At 33.8% G+C, this 20,529-nt stretch overlaps 1 protein-coding gene across 1 annotated transcript in view; it reads right to left on the reverse strand.

Moving 5' to 3' along the window:
- LOC140443642 (aquaporin-like) overlaps positions 1-18,986 on the reverse strand; it is a 38,636-nt gene extending 19,650 nt beyond the window's left edge. Inside the window, exons 1-2 of the mRNA XM_072535001.1 lie at positions 18,607-18,986; positions 10,204-10,347 (exon numbers count right to left, since the gene is read on the reverse strand). Coding sequence (XP_072391102.1) covers positions 10,204-10,347; positions 18,607-18,798 — 336 coding nt within the window. The 5' untranslated portion in view covers positions 18,799-18,986. The remainder of the gene's footprint in view (positions 1-10,203; positions 10,348-18,606) is intronic.
- Between the last annotated feature and the right edge of the window lie 1,543 nt (positions 18,987-20,529).

Consider the following 20,529-nt stretch of genomic DNA (forward strand, 5'->3'; position numbering starts at 1 on the left):
CTTTTTTCCTGTTATTTCTCTACATTCCTGGTTATACCATTCGTTTTTTGTTTTAGCCTGACTTTTACCTATCTGCATATTTGCACCTTCTTCTATTGATTTTTTTATCGTCTCCCATTCTGTGTTTATATCTTCTGCTTTATATTTCTCTTTTATTTGAACTGTTACTGCCTCTTCATATTTTTTTTTTACTTCTTCATTACTCATTTTATTGACATTCCACTTTTTATGTTGGTTTTTTTGTTTTGTTTCAATTTTATATACTTCTGTTTTATATACAAATGGATAACGGTATGACTTAGAATAAATGGGCATTTCGTCAGTAGTTTTTATGGAATGTTTCATTTGGTTAGTAAAAGTAAGTGGTTCACCTTTTCTGTGAAATATTGTAGAATATTTTCTACACAGTTTTAAAATTTGTGCCTTCTCTTCGCAATTGAGATGGCCAGTTCGAATAAGCTTGTCAATATCTACTGTTTCGGTGTTTTCGTTTGGTATAATGTCGGCATAAAATAGGTCATAAGAATTATATTCAAAAGGTACAGTTTGGAGAGGTTCAGACAGAGAGAAAATAATTTCGTCATCAGTATTATTACGTATTTCAACTATAGCATTACCATTTTTAGCTTCAGAAAGTATAGAAGGGATTTCGCAATTTTTTATGAATTGTCTGGCAATTAAGATATCACCGGATTTTTGACAGACGGGAATATTGGTTACAATACGACTATGGGGATCGATTTTCCTTTTAAAAATAGCTGGATTACTTTCCAAATAATGAATTGGCAAAGTTGTCTCAGGTGTAATTAATTTAGAATTTGTAAGATACAAATGAGCTTGTAACATTTTTAAGGTATCTATGCCTAAAAGGCCATCAAAGATATCATGGAAAGCAAAAAGGTGGAATTTAAAATCACCAGATTTATTAAATTCATCAAATATGGGGATCATTGCACAATTTTGTTGAGTTGATGTCTGAAATGCTGCCGATACAGTAAAAGGTTCCCTAAATATTTTATTTTTATAGAATTTTTGGGCAATTTCGGGCTTTAAAAAGGACTTAGTCCCTCTAGTATCAATCAATAAAATAATGGGTGGATTAGAAATTTTGAGATAGGGTAATTCTTTTTTATCAGACGAAATGTTAAGTTCTATCAAGGAGTGTCGTTGGTCAGGTCGGTTTCGTGAAAATTTTGGGAATCGACATCATTTATATATTGATAGTTGTCACAATATTCATCTGAATTATAAAAGTTTTGATTATCTTCTTCCTCAGGTATTACCTCTGTGTTAAATAACTCTTCATGATAGAAATTTGGATTTTGGCCTGTGCTTTTAAAATGATTATAATTTTGTCGGAAGTGTGGTGCTGTATTTCGTGTATAAACACTCATAGGAGTAGGTTTGGCTTGATTATTATTTGGATTGGGCTTCCAAACATTTTTTGGTTTACCGAAAACTTGAGAATTTGTAAAATATTTGGTTTGAGGTGGATTTGGGTGTCTTGGAAGTTGTACAGGACCTCTGGGAAATTGAGGTCGGTAGTTAACTGTCTGAGTTATATCTGGTTGAAAGTTAGATGTAGAAGGTTGGCTCATTCTTGGCTGAGAATATTGTATATTTGGCTGTCGAATTGATTGAAAATGATTGACATTTGGATTAGTTGGTTTTCGAATAAAATTATTATTATTATTAGAATTATTGTGATTAAAAGTTTGATTTTTCTGATAATACTTAATATTATCCTCCTCTCTAATAAACTGAATCGCTTGCTCTAACGAAGTAGGTCGCATTGCACGAATAATGGGCCCTAAAGGCTCCCTAAGACCAGCTAAAAATGATTTTAATGCCTGCTTCGTAAAGAAAGCTCTTTTGGATTCACGTTCCTGACTAATATAGTGCAAATCTATATAATTACAACTAGCATTTAATAAAGTTAAAAGTCTTTCATGAAAAGAATATGGAGATTCATTAGGTTTCTGTTTGATATTTACTAAATCTTGATTCAAGCAATTTTCATCACGATGATCACCAAAATTGAGAATCAAAGTATTTTTTATATCTGGCCAAGTTTTAGCGCCGCTTATGGCTACTATTTCTTCTGCTTTGCCTTCTAATTTATTAAGAATACCATTTAACAATAAAACATTTTGAAAACTGGCTAAATTATTCCTATCAAAATAATGGTTTAAAATGGATTCAGTTGCATTCACAAATCTGTGAAGTTTATTAATATTTCCATCAAAATTTGGAATAATTGAAAAAGTTTTTATATCTAAAATAGGTGTTGCTATTTTATTTTTTAATTCTAATTTACAAAAATTATGAATTAAGCCTAACTCTTCGTTAATATCGATTTCGCTAAAGGATTCGTTTTCAGAAGAGGAGTCTGACATAAACAAAAATTACTTACCACATCCGTGCTGCACACTGTCTTCCTCGATGGAGTTCACTGGCAAAACTGGGATACTGGTTCTCGATTTTCGTGAAGGGTTAAAACTCAAAGAACTTTCCGCGGTGGATTTTCCCGAAAATCTGTACTTACTGCGCCACTTATAGTTTTCCCGAAGGCAAAACTATTTTTAAAAAACAAATACTTTATTAATTAACTACAAAAATACGAAAAAGATCGGACAATTTTATATAAAGATTTAATGCTCCTTCTTTGAAGTTTAAGAACAGACTGAATTATATCTATATAAAAATGCAGTGGTGAATGACAATATAAAAATGCAAAGTAATCTTTATTACAAAGTTCATTAAACACAAATCCTAGATCATCATTCTTAGGTGAATGGCTAGAACAGGGCCGGCTCCCATAACTCACGTGAACACAAAAAGATCATGAACAATATAAACCTGCCGATCCACCAAGATACCGAGGATGCACGAAATACCCGTCTCCGTTCTAGAAAACCACCAATGAAAACGGCAAGAATGATACATCAGGAGTTCAACATCACGAATGCATGGTCCCTAAAATGGAACGAATGGCAAAATAACATGCCCGGCATTACCCACAAGCCACCAGGTTTTGATCTTCCACGCAAAACATGGTCCACTCTAAATAGGATCCGAACCAGACATGGCAGATGTGCATACATGCTACATAAATGGGGAAAGAATCCATCTCCTCAATGTGACTGTAGGGAGAACCAAACCATCGACCACATTATTCAAGATTGTCCCTCAAGATCCTACAATGGTAGCCCTGAAGACTTCCTGTTTGCAACTTCAGAGTCAATTGATTATATAAATACACTTGATGTTTGTTTGTAACTATTTAATGTTTGTCAAATACCTATATTACTAGTGTTTGTGTATTTGTTCTGTTACGTAAAAATATGAGTCATATTAAAAACCTGTAAACATGTTTATTACTAATATCCTTATTTATTCGAGTACTTTCTAGGTCATGAATACCTGACACACGATGTTATAAAAACAAAGTTCGAGGCGAGTCGATGGGAAGTCCAGTTTGCCCTTACCGTTTTCGCCGTCCAGTCTAGTCGAGAGGATTGTCGACTTTTCGAGATAACGGCAGTTTTTGTATATAAACGAAACATTTTATATGGAGGAACAATTAATGAAGAAGATTCGCGCCCGCGATTTAAATGTTACGTTCGTCTATATAAATTATGTATTATTAGTTAAATAAATTGTTATAAATTATCATGCCTTTTAATAAATTAAAATAAGAACATTAAATTAGAATTAACTCACAACAGTTCTAAATGTGTTGTAATTGCCATACGATAAATAAATAAATCTTGGGACGACATATCTTTTTACAAGTACTTTATCTTTTTACTTTGTTTTAGAATAAAGAAGTGATAATTGGAAAATTAAAAACATGTTTGATAAATATTTTTATTTGTTATAATACCTACTGATAATGTAATTCTCCTGAAGATAGTAACATTATAGTTTTAGGAACATTCAGTAATCTTTGACACATCTTTAATTTCAATCGTTTTTAGACTTTAGACGTTTTTAAAATACAAACATTTTTGTATTTTGAGAACGATTTCCGAAGTGGAAATTGAAACGTTAATAAATGTACTTTAACCTTTAATTGTGGCTTATTCCCATTTAAATAGTAATTATTATAACTGGTCTAATAAAAAAAATCCAAAAGTAACATTTTGTGAAATGTCCAGAGGTACACGTTCTTACCCTATACATTGAATTCACTCTTCTTTCCTTATATTAGTGTAATAATTTTCTCCGCATCCATCACAATTATATTCTTCTTGTACCTATATCGACACATGGATCGTCATCGCTCTATAATGTTAAATTACTGTCTTGTTCTGAACTAGTCTAATTTTTATCTCATAAAATCACTTGTTGATTACTAAAAATGAAGGTTACACGGAATAATTCACAGAATAATTATTTTCAGTTATTGGATCTTTTAATCAGTCCATTGTATCTTTGTTCCTAGATCGAGTCTTAGGCTTCTAATAAAAAAACTATAAAAGGAAGTATAATTTTCACCTTCTTTAAATAGTTTAACTTTGCTCTTATAATTCCAGCCCTGGGAATTCAACATTGTATTTTAAAGGGTAGTGACTTAGCCCCTTTTCCCCGTGTTCTATCTTCTTCTTCTTCATGTTCCGCTCCTATCGGAGATCGAAAATCATTCTGGCAATTATAATTTTGTTGGTTACGCGCCTGAATAGTTCAATTGAACTGCATCTAAACCATTCACGGAGATTGCGTAGCCACGAGATTTTACGTCTACCTACGCTTCTTCTGCCTTTGATTTTACCCTGCATTATATTCCTTAGTAGTTCGTATTTTTCACCTCTCATGATGTGCCCCAACCCCAAGTATTCCAATTTCCTGATTTTTATAGAATTTAAAACTTTGCATTGTTTTCCTAGTTGTTTGAGAACTTGTTCGTTTGTTTTGCGATCCATCCATGATATTTTCAAAATACGTCGGTAACACCACATTTCGAATGCTTCTAGGTTTTTAATGTTGGATTTTTTAAGTGTCCAAGCTCCAACCCCATACAAAAGGGTAGATAAAATATAACATCAAAGCATTCTTATTCGGAGCGATATATTGATATTGCGATTACAAAAAAGTTTTCTTAGTCTATTAAAAGTTGACCATGCAATTTCAATGCGGCATCTTATTTCCTTTGTCTGATCAGTATCTTCTGTGATCCATGCCCCAAGGAATTTGTAGGAAGATATTTGTTCAATTTCTGTATTATCTAGTACTAGCTTAACTTTGATGTTTTGTGCTTTTGTAAATATCATGAACTTGGTTTTCTTCAAATTTATTTTTAGTCCATAATCGTTGCAATATATATTTAGTTGTTCGGCAAGGTGTTGCAGTTCTTCTAGTGTTCCTGCCAAAAGGACGGTGTCGTTAGCATATCTTATGTTATTAAGTGGCTCACCATTTATTAAAAGGCCCTCAATGACTTCGGCAAGCGCTAATTCTGAGATGGCTTCACTGTATAAATTGAATAACAAGGGTGGTAAAATACACCATTGGCGGACCCCACGGCGAATCTGGATATCTTCGGTTAGTTTGTTTTTAACTTTCACTTTTGCTGTTTGGTTCCAATAGAGGTTACATATGATTCTAATGTCTCTACTGTCTATGTTTTTATTTAATCAAATTTCTTTAAGCCGATTATGCTGCACTCTGTCAAATGCCTTCTCAAAATCAATGAAACAGGCATATACTTCCTGATATATATCTAAGCATATCTGCGAAAGAACACTTACTGCAAACAGTGCATCTCGTGTTCCCAGTCCTTTCCTAAATCCCATTTGTGTATTACTTATGCCTTTATCTAATTTCTTATGTATTCTATTGTGAATTACTTTTAAAAACCATTCCAAGACATGACTCATTAAGGCTATGGTGCGATGTTCATTGCACTCCTTTGCATTAGCTTTTTTGGGTAGCAGTATGAATGTTGATTGGAGCCATTCTTTAGGTATTATACCTTTTCTATATATGGTATTGAATAGATCCAAAAGAAGATCAATAGATTCAGTATTCACAATTTTGAGTAATTCAATAGGAACTTCATCAGGCCCGGGAGATTTACCACCTTTAGTTTGTTTCATTGCATATTCAATTTCTTCACGTATAGTGGCAGGCCCAGTATCATCCTTAAATTCTTTTGGTGCTTCTGTTCTCTCTTTGTCTTCAAAAAGTTGTGCTATGTATTGTATCCATCTCTGCATTTTTTTGTTTATATCTCCCCTTAGCTTCTTTTATTCGTGTTCAATAAAATAGAACAATTATTGCTTTATACTATTTTTCTAATTCTCCGGATTGAAGAAAATAAAAAAATATTCCGCTTATGTGGCTGGTATGTTAAACCCATTTGTGAGGAAGTGTGGATAGAAATCTGCTGGACCATAAAATTGTTTTAAACCTTGCAAATCGGCATACTCCTCCACAGGAGTCACAAAAAATATCTAATCGGCGAACTTGTCCATCCAGGTAATTATATAGAAAGTCGTTCAAAAGAAAAACAACATTGTCACTGCTTTATTTGCCAACTATTTCTGGATACACATAGAATACCCTCTCTGATGTTGAAAGTATATTAACATTGAAGAGACACGTAAAAAGCTGTCGCTTATAATTGACGTCATTGATTTATATTAGGAATGGATAAGTTCCTACCATAGTATAGACACATTGATTTCCTTGACACATCCTGAGAGCTTAGTGTTCTGGATTTACGCTTTCTTGAATAAAATTCTGCTGCTCGTCTCTTATAAAGGTTATTTTCTATCTTAAGATGGTTTATTTCAGTCTTTATGTTTTTTGTTCTTTTTACTAGGTTCCACCATGTTCTTTTACAGACATCTCAACTTAGCTAAAAACTTGTCACGATATCTTAAATTTGGTCGTAAAAATTTTTCTACAAAATTCATAGAATTCAGAACAATCTGGATGTTTGTTTCTCTTTAAACATCAGAAATAACTTTTTCAAGTTCTTGTTTAATCTTTTTTGCTATAATATCTAACACTTCCTTTAAATGAGGATATGTGATGATAAATGATCACATGATCCGCATTTATCTGTGGGGGCTATTCCACCACTTTTTATAGGTTTAACTAAGTTCTCGATTTTGCTTTTCATAATAACACGCAAGGCTATAAATTCTTAACGACACACGTTCTTCTCCTCGAGTACGATATTTTTTTTATTGGAGTATCTCACCTTGTATGTAACAACACAATCTTTTAAAGTTACTTTATTCTTATATTTCCCAGGGCGTCTCCTTTCTACCGGTACAATTCTTATCAACCACAAAACACAGATCACACACCGATTTTACGTTTAATTATTAAATTCTCAACAATAAAAAATTCTAATAATTAGAATGATGATATATGACTACAATAACAATATTAAACAAAAACTCGCAGTATATACGGAGTGTTAACTAAGATGTCAACTTTATAATCTTAGCAAACTGTAGTAAACTAGAAATTTTGTAACAAATTTCACCTTCGTGTCAATTTGTTTCTATTTATCTGGACATTTTCAATAAAATATATATTATTATCTTCGAATTATTTCACAATGTAAATATGAGGAGGTAAAATGCAAACAAGCTTAAGTCAAAAATAAGTAATTTTTCAGGGAGGGCGAAAAACTTGTAATTTTGCTCTGAAAAGGGATAATGAGTTCTAATTAATGTTATTCAATAGTATTGGTTCCAAACATGAGATTATTATACTTATTTCAGTTAGGCTAGCTAAAAAATAGTTTAAAAGATTGATTTTGATTTGGCAATAAGATCTTTTACACGAACTCAGTGGAAATAAGTCGTTTTGCATGTAAAATGTTGTGGACATAAGATGATTTGCACGTAAATAAAGTAAAAAAGCAATAAAGTGAAGGAACAATGGTTTTCTGAATGAACTTCTAATTTTGTAAAATAATAATATGGGCCTTACTTAAGTGATAAACTTTTTCATAATAGGTAGTTAATGCAACAAACAAACAGTTTTTTAAATATGGAAGTCACAGCGCTTATCGTCGAGACAGTCACTCATTACTTCCTGCTCCTCATTAGCAGCTGCTGTAGTGGGCTCATCAAAAATCAAACTCTTGTACAAACCAAGGTGTAGGTCAAAAAAATATTTTTTTCGAAAGTTTGGGAACATCTTTGTCTTTTCTTTGAGTAACACATGAGGAAGTGGGAGTTCTTTCAGTCTCACTTGTCTCTAAGATTTTTTCCCTTTCTTTCTCAAAGATATAAAATACTTTTTCTTTCATACTTGTAGTTTTTCAAGCCTCTTACCAACACAATATTTTTGTAAGACTTTACTTTTCCCTTTTTTCGTAGGTGTTCAATTTCTTCTTGTGTACGGTCGAATATTTCAATTGTCTTTAGTTCACTAATTGATTGAATGTCCTTATAGTATTCAATTAGCTTATTAGTATCAGAAGTGTCCAATTTTCTCCTAGTGCTCTTATCTTGCCTATACCACTGATTGATTCTTTGTGTGTTTCCAAAAACTAAATCAGTGTTCTCAGGACAATATTATTTTTATTTTCCTACATCCCTAAATATCAGCTTTTTCCAAATAGTTAAACAGAGCCGATGATATTTCCACACTGTCTTTTTCCTGCCTGCTTCTCTGTACAAGTGTAGAACATCTGGTTTTGAGTTTTTAGATCTTTGGAATTGTGGTTGAATTTGTTGAAGATCAAAGCAAAAGCTAGCAGAATGAGAAACATCCATTTCCATGTACTCATTAAGTGCCTTTGTCGGTGCAAACAGACTGCCGGTGCACTTTTAATGTGTTCTTTGAGAAGGCAGCACGTACTGTAAGTATTGGAGACAGGTGACTTAAAACCTATGTTAATATTTCACTTAGTCTATTAATACTTAACTCACTACTCAGATATAATCTTTTGGACTTCTATCTTCTGTAAAGTGATTTAGTTCCTCTGAGCTTTTTTATGTACTCTCAACACTTTCCTTCTACAAATAGTTCTTATTTTTGGTAAAGTCACTTCCTCCTTTGCCTCCTTTTTCTTTAACAGCAAACCCAAAATGCACTTTCTTGGCTATGTTTTTATTATAGTTTCTCCAATATCCATAACAATGCAAAAAAGCTTTAAATATACCGAAGTTTTAGCACCACACAGTTGGAAAAAAGTATTGTATTGGCTACTTTTTCACAGGTCCAGGTTTTTTATTTTTGTTTTTGTTTACCGACCTAGGCCTATGTCTTTTGATTTGTATTGTATGAATCAGACTAGCAATTCTATTGTCTTGTCATTTCGTGTTTGAAACTTTATAAAACTCTTCTTTGAAAGCGTTGATGTAAGTAGGCCTTATTTTTAAGCACGTGCAACGTTTATTTTGTGCTTAAACGGTGCAAAAACTAGAGCTCTTTTAGGAGCTACATACCTGGTAATTTGTTCACTTTTCATTTTTCTTCCTGTAACTTTTCTCTTTCTAGTCCCTTCATTTCCTTCACCAACACTTACACTTTCGTCTGCCCCATATATTATCCTTTAAATAATAAAGAAATTTCTAATTGTTTTTAAATACTTTGGCAATAAATCCTCACATAACCTCAAATTTGTCTTACTGGGTCAGCTGAGTGACAGTTGTAGAGTTCCTATCGGTTTGTTGGAAATAAGCTTTTTAGCATGTACCAGTATAGTGGAAATAAGTATGTTCCACTATAATAGATAATAGAAGTATGTAAAGGTGATTTTTAACATGATTTTACCATTGGTAATAACTTTTTTGCATAAATCAGATAAAATAAACCACTTTGGTTACAAGAGAACAATGCATTGGCTCAACTCATCTAACTCAACTTTGATTTTTGTGTGACTTAAGGCTGTTTGCATGTTACCTCCTCATATATGCACTGCTTTTCAGCATTCGTTTTTACGCAGTACGCGATTTCTTAAATTCTGAACTATCAGTCCTCAGTCATCATCAGTTGTATGTTTGGGACACATCCTTCTTTTTAAAAATTTTTCATTATATAGCCTTAATTATTAAGACGATTTTAAATGTGAAATATCAGTAATCGTTAAGCTTGACTCCGTAATAATATACATGAACATTTTTTTGAATTTCTAAAAGTCGAAAAAGTACAAAAAACAATTTTTTCTGAGAGAGGCTAAGTGTCTAGATAGTATTTTATAAAAGGTGAGACAGATATTTATTTACTTACTTTAAGAAGTTCAAAGCCACATATTGCACCAAATATTTGACCAACAATGTAAATTGGTACATTAATTAACGAAACTTTACCAAAAATAGCAGCAGCTGTAGTTACAGCTGGATTAATATGTGCTCCAGAAATATGACCAAATACCTAAAAAATAATTGAAATTTGGAAATAAGGATATGCTTGACTTTAGGAAATATTTTTTGAATATTTTATATATACACATATACATTATTTTTGAATAGTTTATTTTATAATAATATTTTAAGGATATTTAACACAATATACCTCACTAGGATGATTTATCATCATCAAACATCAAATTCATGAAATGAGCAACTCTGAGCAATAAGAGAAGACCGAAAAACATATGCAATGGTAAATAAACAAGCTAAAAAGGAGAACAAAAATTTCAGAAAAGAAAATGAAAGGATCGGTAAAGGAAAAACGTAAAATGATATTGTTCTATGTGGAAAATGATATAATAAATCAAACAGATCTCAAAAATGCCATAGAAAATTATTTCTAAACCAACCAATAGCCTCAAGTAAAAGGAAAATACAAAAACAAAATTAAAAACTTAATTGCAATTTCACAGGCACAACCCTGTGGAATTATTAATATTTCTGTTCACCTTATTAATATTTCGAGAGAGCTTTATCCTTTCTTAACATTCTTGTAGAAACGAAAAGTACAATCATAGCACAACGTGATTTTCTACTCTCCTAAATTAACGCACCACCCCAACTGTACCATAATTTTTAAACTAGTTTTCTTTTGAATCCTTAATTGGATTTCGAAAACTTTTTGTAGCATTTTTGTATCTAAATAATTACTGTATTAATGTTTTCTGGAAAATGTCAACGTTTTACCCATATACGGGGTGTAAAAATAAAATTGCTTTTTCATCTTATTTTGCAACACCCTGTGGAATTTATTAGAAGCAAACGCTACGTCTTATTAATATTTCGAGATAGCTTCATTTTTTTCAACATTTTCATAAAAAATCATTGATAACCTTATTATCAAAAAAGAAAAGTACGTTTAAAATATAGTGTAATTTTATTGAATTATAATACTCATTAATGAAATTACTTAGTTGGCTATGAAATATCAAACAATTTGACAAGACAAACGACCATATGAGACGGCGTGGACAAGAAAGAAAAAGACTTAAAACACCACGCCAAGATCAGTTTATCAGGCTTCGTGCTATAAGAGAACGTTTTATCACAATGAGATAAATTGATTGATTGAACGATTACAAATACAAGTGACAGATGTTCATAATATTCAAATTAGTAGACACACTATACAAAGGCGTCTCGCTGAACAAGATCTGCATGTAAGTATACCAGTCAGAGCACCAGCTTTAAACGTAAATCATCGTAGAAGTAGACTACAATTTGCTAGAAAGTACCCTGACTGGAACGTTGAATACTGGGAGCACGTGTTGTTTCAAGAGTTATTCAACGGCAAAGAAAATGCTATGCATAGTGCAACATAAGACCTATTTGTTTATTCAATGGAGGATCTGTAATGGTTTGGGAAGGAATATCTTCTACAGCGCGAACCGACGTTCTTGCTTTACGAAAAGGTTTCTTAACCAGAGAAAGGTATATTACAGATATTTTGTCTAACTAAGTAGTTCTATTTGCTCCTGATATAGGAAAAATTCCCTTTTAATGCATGATAATGCTCGACCACATGTTGCACGTCTGGTCAGTGATTATTTGGATGACGTTGAAATACAAAACATAAACTGGCCACCCTGCAGCCCTGATTTAAATCCAATAGAGAATTTGTGGAATATTATTGATCGCTAACTCAGGAGCAGACAACCACTACCTGTCTCTCTTGACGACAAAGAAGTTATGGTGAGAGAAGTTTGGGATGCAATTGATCAAGACCAAATACGCCGCTTGATTTTAAGTATGCTTCGTCACTGTGAAGAAGTAATTGGATGTAGAGGTAGAAATACTCGTTAATAAGTGTTTTAAGAGAGGGAATTGGTCAAGATTATTTCGGTTATGTTAGGTTTTCGTTGTAATAAATGTCAATAAAGTTTATATAAGTAGTGTTTACTTTGCTTTAAATGTTAATTAAAACTTGTTACATTTAAAGTTCTGTATAATCTTTAATAAGACAGATATCGAGATAATTTTTGTACAAAAATCTTTTAAAAAAGGATGAAGATATCTCGAAATATTCATAAGATGTTGCGATTCATATATTCCATAGAGTGTTGCAAAATAAGATGAAAAAACACAACTTTATTTTTACATCCCGTATACGGGTAAAACGTTGATATTTTTCAGAATGGTGATTTACTAAAAATAATATATTAATAATAATAATAATAGAGTCGAAAGAACTCGAAAAGTAATTAAAAGAGCTGAAGAAATAATTCTGAACACTCCAAGACCCTCACAACATGATCCAAAAAACAACACAGCTCAACACTGCCTAGACACATTAAAACAAAAACTCTCCGTTTATTCAGGTCGCCTAAGGAGATACAAAGTTAGTAACAATCGTAAATGCGACAATATACTTTTTGAGCATGCAGAGAAGGCTTTCTATAGGAAACTGAATTCCACTGTAGAAAATGTAAATAAATCCTACCCAAGCCATAAAAAAATTCATGAGTTTTGGGGAAACCAACTTTCGACCCAGCTACTCATAACAACAATGCTGGATGGATTGAAGACACGACGAACAACTGTCAACACTACAGGACTATTCTTTATGAACCTTTCACCACTGAAGAAGTCTCGAGCATTATCAAAGAGCTTCATAACTAGAAATCTCCTGGTCCAGACGGAGTTCAAAACTTCTGGCTAAAAAAGTTTTGGAGTGTTCATGAGCTTTTAACAGTATTTATTAATATTATTATTTCTAATTCAATTACTTGTCTTATAACTTTGTACAAATTGGTCACATCCTGTGTAGCCCGGCGTATCTACCAACACTTTGCTCTGAACAATATCATAGAGCCTCAACAGAAAGGATCCGCTAGGGGCTCCATGGGCTGCAAAGAACAACTTACTATCGACTCAGTCATTTCTAACCAGGCATATACAAAAAAAAGAAACCTTTTTACTGCCTTCATTGACTACAAGAAGGCTTTTGATTCAGTGCCGCATGAATGGCTTATGGATATATTGAAAATGTATTAAGTCGATGATAATCTCGTGACCTTTTTGAAGCATATAATGGCAGAGTGGAAGACTAAAATTCACCTTCAAATACCTGGTAAAACCAATATCAAAACTAAAGATATCCCTATTAACCGGGGCCTTTTCCAGAGAGACTCGTTGAGCGCAGTTTGGCTCTGTCTAGCGATGAACCCACTATCTCAGCTGCTAAACTCCACTGACTCAGGATTTAGCATCAAAAATAACAACACTCTTGTGCCAAAGCTAAATCATCTGTTGTATCATCATTCAATCTTCGCTTATTCACTGCTGGACATAGATCTCCCTCATAATTTTCCATCTATTTCGATCTTGTGCCTCTTGCATCCAATTCCTATGACAACGTTTTAGATCGTCAGTCCAATGTGTTGGTGGACGACCTCTACTTCGGTAGGCATCAGCTCTTGGTCTCCATTCAAGTATCCGCTTTGTCCATCTATTGTCTGTCATTCGAGCCACGTGACCTGCCCAGTTCCATTTTAGTGTTGCTACTCTCTCTACTGCATCAGCCACTCCTGTTCTTTGTCGTAACTGGCGATTTGGGATCTTGTCTCGTAGTGAAACGCCCAACATAGCACGCTCCATCGCCCTTTGACACACACGGATCTTTTGAACTGTTCTCCTTGTCATGGTCAACGTTTCGGCACCGTAAGTTAACACTGGCAAAACACACTGATTAAACGTTTTTCTTTTAAGGCATATTGGTATATCAGACGATTTGAAAATATGGTTCAGCTTGCCGAAGGCTGCCCAAGTCAGTCTTATACGACGGAGAAGCTCAACGGTTTGGTTATCTTTTCCTATACGAATCTCATGACCTAGGTATTTATAGGCCATTACCTGGTCTATGGATCTTGTTCCTACGCATATATCTTCGCTAACTACAAGATTTGTCATCATCTGGGTTTTAGATATATTTATTTTCAATCCCCCTTCTAGCGAGGAAAGGTAGAGCTGATTTAAAAGTTCTTTGGCCTCATCTATCCTATCAGCTATTAGTACAATATCATCTGCAAACCTTAGATGGCTAAGCTTTTCTCCGTTTATGTTTATGCCCTTGTCGGTCAGTTTTGCCCTTTTACATATATATTCCAATAGCGTAGTGAACAGTTTCGGCGATATGGTGTCCCCCTGGCGTACTCCACGTTGTATCGGGAATTTCTGGGTTTGACGATCACCCACTCTAACACTGGCTGTTGCGTTTTCGTATATATGTTTAATTATATTTATATACCGATAGTCAATTCGGCATTCTGTCAAGGCTTCCAACATTTTTTGTTGATTTACGGTGTCGAATGCCTTTTCATAGTCGACAAATATTAAAGCTAGTGGTTTATTATATTCAGTGCATTTTTCTATAAGATTTTTTATTACCAGTAGGTGATCGTTTGTTCCATAGCCTTTTCTAAAACCCGCCTGTTCTATGGGCTGATAAAATTCCAATTTATTTTCTAGTCGTTTCGTAATTATTTTTGTAAATAGTTTATAAATATGTGAAAGTAGACTTATGGGCCTGTAATTCCTGAGGTCGGTAGCATCCCCTTTTTTATAAAGTATGATAATTTCTGCGTTATACCACTGGGTTGGTGTTATTGCTTCCTGCAAACATCTAGTGAATAGTTTGGCAAGGACCTGCCATAATCTTTTTCCAGCCACCTTCAAGGCATCTGCCACTATTTCATCGCCTCCGGGGGACTTATTGTTTTTCATTTCTTGCACTGACCTTCGAACTTCATTGGGTGTTACGTCCGGTAAAATTTCAAATCCCTGATTATCTTTGGTAATGATCCACTCCGGTTACATTGCTGTTCTTTGTATAGTTGTCTATAAAAACTCTATCGTATTCATAATTTGAATTCTATCCTCAATGATTTGCCCCTGTTCATTTCTTAATTTGTGGACGTTTTTTCTTCCAATGGACAGGCTCTGTCTGAGTATTTTCAAGCTTTTGTTTTCTTCTATTACTCTAGTTATTTCCATCGTATTGTATCGTCTCAGATCTTTTCTAACTTCCTTTTTAATTTTCTTATTCAAAATTCTTAGTTCATTTTGGTTATGATCCTGATTTTTCCTAAGTTTTCTTCTTTCCTCTAGAAGATGTTTTGTGTTGTGGCTTAATTTTTTGTTATTATTTTCAGGACGAGGACAGTATTTCTTTTCAGCTTCTTTCAATATTTGGGTAATATTATTGTTCATTTCATTGATGCTGATATTCTCTGTCGTGTGTATCCAAACTAGTCTTAATATTTTCTTCGTAAAGTGTTATATCTTCTGGGAACAGCCACCTTCCACTTTTCTTTTTGAGGATCATTTTTGTTCTTTCAACTTCAGTGTTAAAAGTGGTTTTTGCTCTAACTAGTCTATGGTCGCTCCCTGTTGAAAATTTATTCAATACTGTTACATCCTGAACAATATCTTTCCGATTTGATATTATGAAATCAATCTCATTTTTTGTTCTTTGGTTCGGACTCTTCCATGTCCACTTACGTTGGGGTTTCTTTCCGAAGAATGAGTTCATCACAAAGAGATTTTCCTGATGTAAGAAGTCAAGAAGCCTGTTACCTCTCTTATTTCTCTCACCAAATCCAAAGTTTTCCATAGCAGATTCTGCATCATCTTGTTTGAATCCCAATTTGGCGTTAAAATCTCCAATTATCAATGTGTAATGTTTTTTTGAAGTTTGTATAGCTGCTCTGATATCTTCATAAAATTGATCAACTTCCTCATCCGGATGACTCGTAGTTGGTGCGTAAGCCTGTATAATTTTAAGTTTGTATCTTGGGTTTAATTTAAAAATAAGATAAATGACTCTGGTACATATACTTTTTATTGTGATTATGTTTGGTACCCATTTTTTATGGATTAAAAAACCCACTCCTCCAACAGATGAATCTTCGTTTCCTCTGAAATGGAACATATTTCCAGACTTAAGTATTATTTGATCTTCTTTTCGACGCCTAACTTCACTTATACCGATTATATCCCATTTTATGTGTTGTAGTTCATTCTCCAGTTCTATCATTGATGCTTCTGTTGATAAAGGTTGTACATTGTAGGCACATGTATGCATTTGTCGTTTGTTTTGGTGGCCTGATCTCTTCCGGTGATTCTTAGCACCCTCTGCTCCAACACTATTCTGACCGCCACCTTGGTCAGGGAAATTGGAACCGCCGGGGACTGAGGGCCGTACACTTGATGTATCCATCATGAGGGGAAATTTGGCCTTGAAACGTCGCGCTGGCCAAGCGTGTTGGCGAGTTTTAGAGTTGTAGTAGAAGGAAATATAGTGACCCGTCTGCCTTCGGAAACCTAATCGCCATTCGGGGTCGGAAGAAACAAGAGTTAGCCAAGAGAGGCTGATAGGAAAGATTAAAGACATTTCACTCAAGACAAGTTGAAAAAGAGTAAAATGTGAAGGCCCTTATGATCCGCCAGGTGCGTTTCATAAGCGTATGAGTATTTATTCACTTTGTGTTCCCGCTCATACCTCGGGGTGCTGTTGTATATGGATGATTTAAAATTAATGGCTTCCACTGGAAACCACCTAGATCAGATGCTAAAAACTGTAGAAAATTTCTCAAATGATATCAGTATGCATTTTGGACTAGACAAGGGCCGTATACTAAAATATAGTCAGAGGAAAGGTTCAGCCCGGAGGTTTCGATATACAAGATGGCCAAAACATCGAGACAATGCGTGAAAATGATATGTACAATATCTCGGAGTAAAACAAGCGCGAAAATTGACCATAAACAAATGAAAACTGAACTAACTTCTGAGTTCGTGCGAAGAGTAAGACAACTAAATCGGTCATATCTTAATAGTAAAAATTTGTTTAAGGCATTAAATACGTACGCCTGTTCTGCGCTAAGCTACTCGTTTGGTATAATAAAGTGGTCAAAAACGGATATAGAGGGTCTTCAGCGGAAAGTAAGAACACTTCTCACAAAGGCGCAAAAACATCATCCACGCAGTGCAGTAGAGAGAACAACATCACCGCGGTATTAAGGGGGAAGAGGACTTATGGATATAGGTGAGCAATTGGATAAACAAATTGTTAATTTAAGAACTTATTTTTGGGTACAGGCTGAGACATCTACTTTACATCGAGCAATTTTCGCAGTAGATGATACAACGTCGCTTAAACTAAGGGAACAAGAAATGCGCATAAACTACCTGACTCAACAAGAAAAAATGCGCACCTGGATGGGTAATCCTCTGCATGGGCGACATCTCAATCAGATCAGTCAAGAATATGTCGACAATACAGCGTCGAACTATTGGTTGACATCAGGAAAGATGTTTTCCGAGACTGAGGGATTCCTACTTGCCATTCAGGATCAGGTTATTCCAACTAAAAATTACCTGAAATATATTGTAAAAGATCCTCAAGTTCAAAATGACAAATGCCGTAGGAAATGTAGTAGGAAAGATTATCCATCAAGAACTAGCTGACAAACTGGGACTTCTCCAAACCGACCATCTTCCTTATTATCAATACGTCCCTTACAGAATGCTTGAAAACGACTACAAGCTATACTGGGACCGCACTGTGCTTACACCTATGTGCACCAGTGGTGCATAATAGACCGGATCTCATAGTAGTTAATAAACTTACTAGGCAAACAACACTTATTGATGTGACGATACTCAACACCAATAATTTACGTGTTAAATACAACGAAAAGATCGGCAAGTACAGAGATCTAGAAATACAAATCAGGAGACAATGGAAGGTACCCAGACAGTATCTATTATTCTATCTACTTCTGGTGTTATTCCCAAAAACCTCCTATCGAACATAAAACAGCTGGTTCTAAATGAACATCTTTATAAGGCCATGCAGAAAGCTGTACTCCTCGCGACGTCCAGATGTGTAAGAAAATTTTTGGGAGATACTCCAGTAAACCAAGTCACCTAGGGCTCGATAACACGAAAAGAGTCCCACCAGAGCTCAATCCTTTTAATACCGTAGGTATCTGGGATGAGTGAATTTTCCCCTTAGAGCGAGTGTGAGCCGTATGGCTAAATCTGGATAATAATAATAAGGTAAGACAAAAATTATTAAAATCCAGTTCAGAAGAAAAATAGCTTCAAACTTATAGTACATTTAAGGTGGTGCGTTAATTTTGGGCAGTAGTGTATATATACGATTATTAAACAGATACAGATGAAAAGATGAAAAGAAAATATTATTTTATATACTTACCTGTACACAAATCATAATGGCAAATCCAAAACCAAAAGTTATTATTTCAGGATTACCACTTAAACATCCTAAACATCCTAGAAGAACAAACGTACCGGTACCTGCAAACTCAGCAAGAAAGATAACGAATCTTTCCCAAGACGACATCTTGTCACAGACTTTAACCAATTTTTCTATAGTAAAATGTACCATGTTATACAAGTGGTTCAGTCTTGAGTTCTAATAGGAACATATTTATGAAAATGTTATTTTACTAATTATGCTTTACATCTGCTGCATCTGTTGGCTGATATTTGTATGATTAAATTAAAGCCCTGCATATTATTATTCACAATACAATCAGAATCAAAAGTAATGCTTCCAAGGATAAAAGTTTATAAGAAGTACTTTTATTGACAAATATACTGATATGTTATCTCTTTAAGGTAGTTCAAAATTATTTTCTAATTTTTTTTCTGCTTAATTAGCATATATGCATATAAAATGTTATAAAATTTATGAATATTATCTTTTTATGATAATTATATTTAGTTTATTAACGTAGTGAGATTATTTTATTTTAATAGGGTTTTCTTATACTTTTCATAAAAATATATTACAATTAAATATGAAGTCAGCTATATAATTTTTCTCGGTATATTCAAGCAACAATAGCAAGGAATATGATAGTATAGTATAGAGAAATATGTACTTCTCGCTACTTCAAAATAGACAGGTATTTGCCAAGATTTTCCAATAATACATATCTATAGTAAGTAAACCTATAGGCTTTAAGGTTTTTGTAGAAAAATTTCGGCATTGTTTTTTATTTATCAACAATTTAGTGCGAAATATGCGATCTTTTCGAATGTTCTCTTATAATTAAAAGGGTACCGATTTATACTTAAATATCAACATTTTATCTCTAAATATAAAAAACATTTCACAATAGCGTATTTTAAATTTTTTTTAAATTAATTTGGTACTCCAACAAGTGCAAAATAAAGCAAAATCTTAATTGTTTATGTTACTTAATCTTAAAGTTTTGTAAAAATAACTAACACTTTTGTGATTGGTCCCAAAGGGCGGCCTTTTACTGATTAACACATCCTATAAATTTCAACGCTGGTTTTGCGTGATTTTTAATACACAAAACCAAACTTATATGGAATCACCATGTATTTCAAACTAATATTTATTTCTTTTGAAAAATCTGCGTTATTGTTGCAAAAAATAAAGGTTTTTATTAAAAATAAACAAATAAAAAAAAACCAAAAAGAAAAATATGCCTTATGTGGGGTTAACGGATGTGCAACGGGAATAGATTATTGCTCTTGTGGAGCAATGAATGTCTCAGAGGGATATACCTGCAGTGGTAGGCGTAATGCAGGGTGTTGTGTCAAAAACCTATGCCAGCTATAATGAGTTAGGAACTTAAGAATAGACCAAGAACAGTCTTGGAAAATCTGGAACTGGAATAAAACTGGAACATTGAAAATTGGCAAAATGTGCTATTTTCAGACAAAACCAGGATTTGTCACGACGAAGACAAATAAGTGACTCTGAAAAAGTGCAGTGGGAAAAAATTTAATTTTCATGCAAGATAATGCACCTCCACATACCATTAGAGTCACTACTGACTTCCTTGAAGCAAAAAATATCGCTATTCTGTAGTGACCTGCTTGCTCACCCGAGCTTAACCCTATAGAGCATTGGTGGGTAAAGAATTAGACCTCGCCGGGATAATCCACAAAACACTGTACAGCTATGGTTTGTTTTTTAACCAGAAGGAGTTAACTAAAAAGACAGATTCACACCCAAGAAAGTTACTAGAAAAGTCACCAAATACATCTTCTTTTTTGGTTGATTATCTCGACCTTGCGGTAATGCAGTAATCTGTATCGGACAACCTCACACGTCGATTCTAACCTAACTTTGTTTGTT

Source organism: Diabrotica undecimpunctata, chromosome 6, assembly GCF_040954645.1.
Source record: "Diabrotica undecimpunctata isolate CICGRU chromosome 6, icDiaUnde3, whole genome shotgun sequence".
In the NCBI taxonomy this organism is placed as follows: Eukaryota; Metazoa; Arthropoda; class Insecta; order Coleoptera; family Chrysomelidae; genus Diabrotica; species Diabrotica undecimpunctata.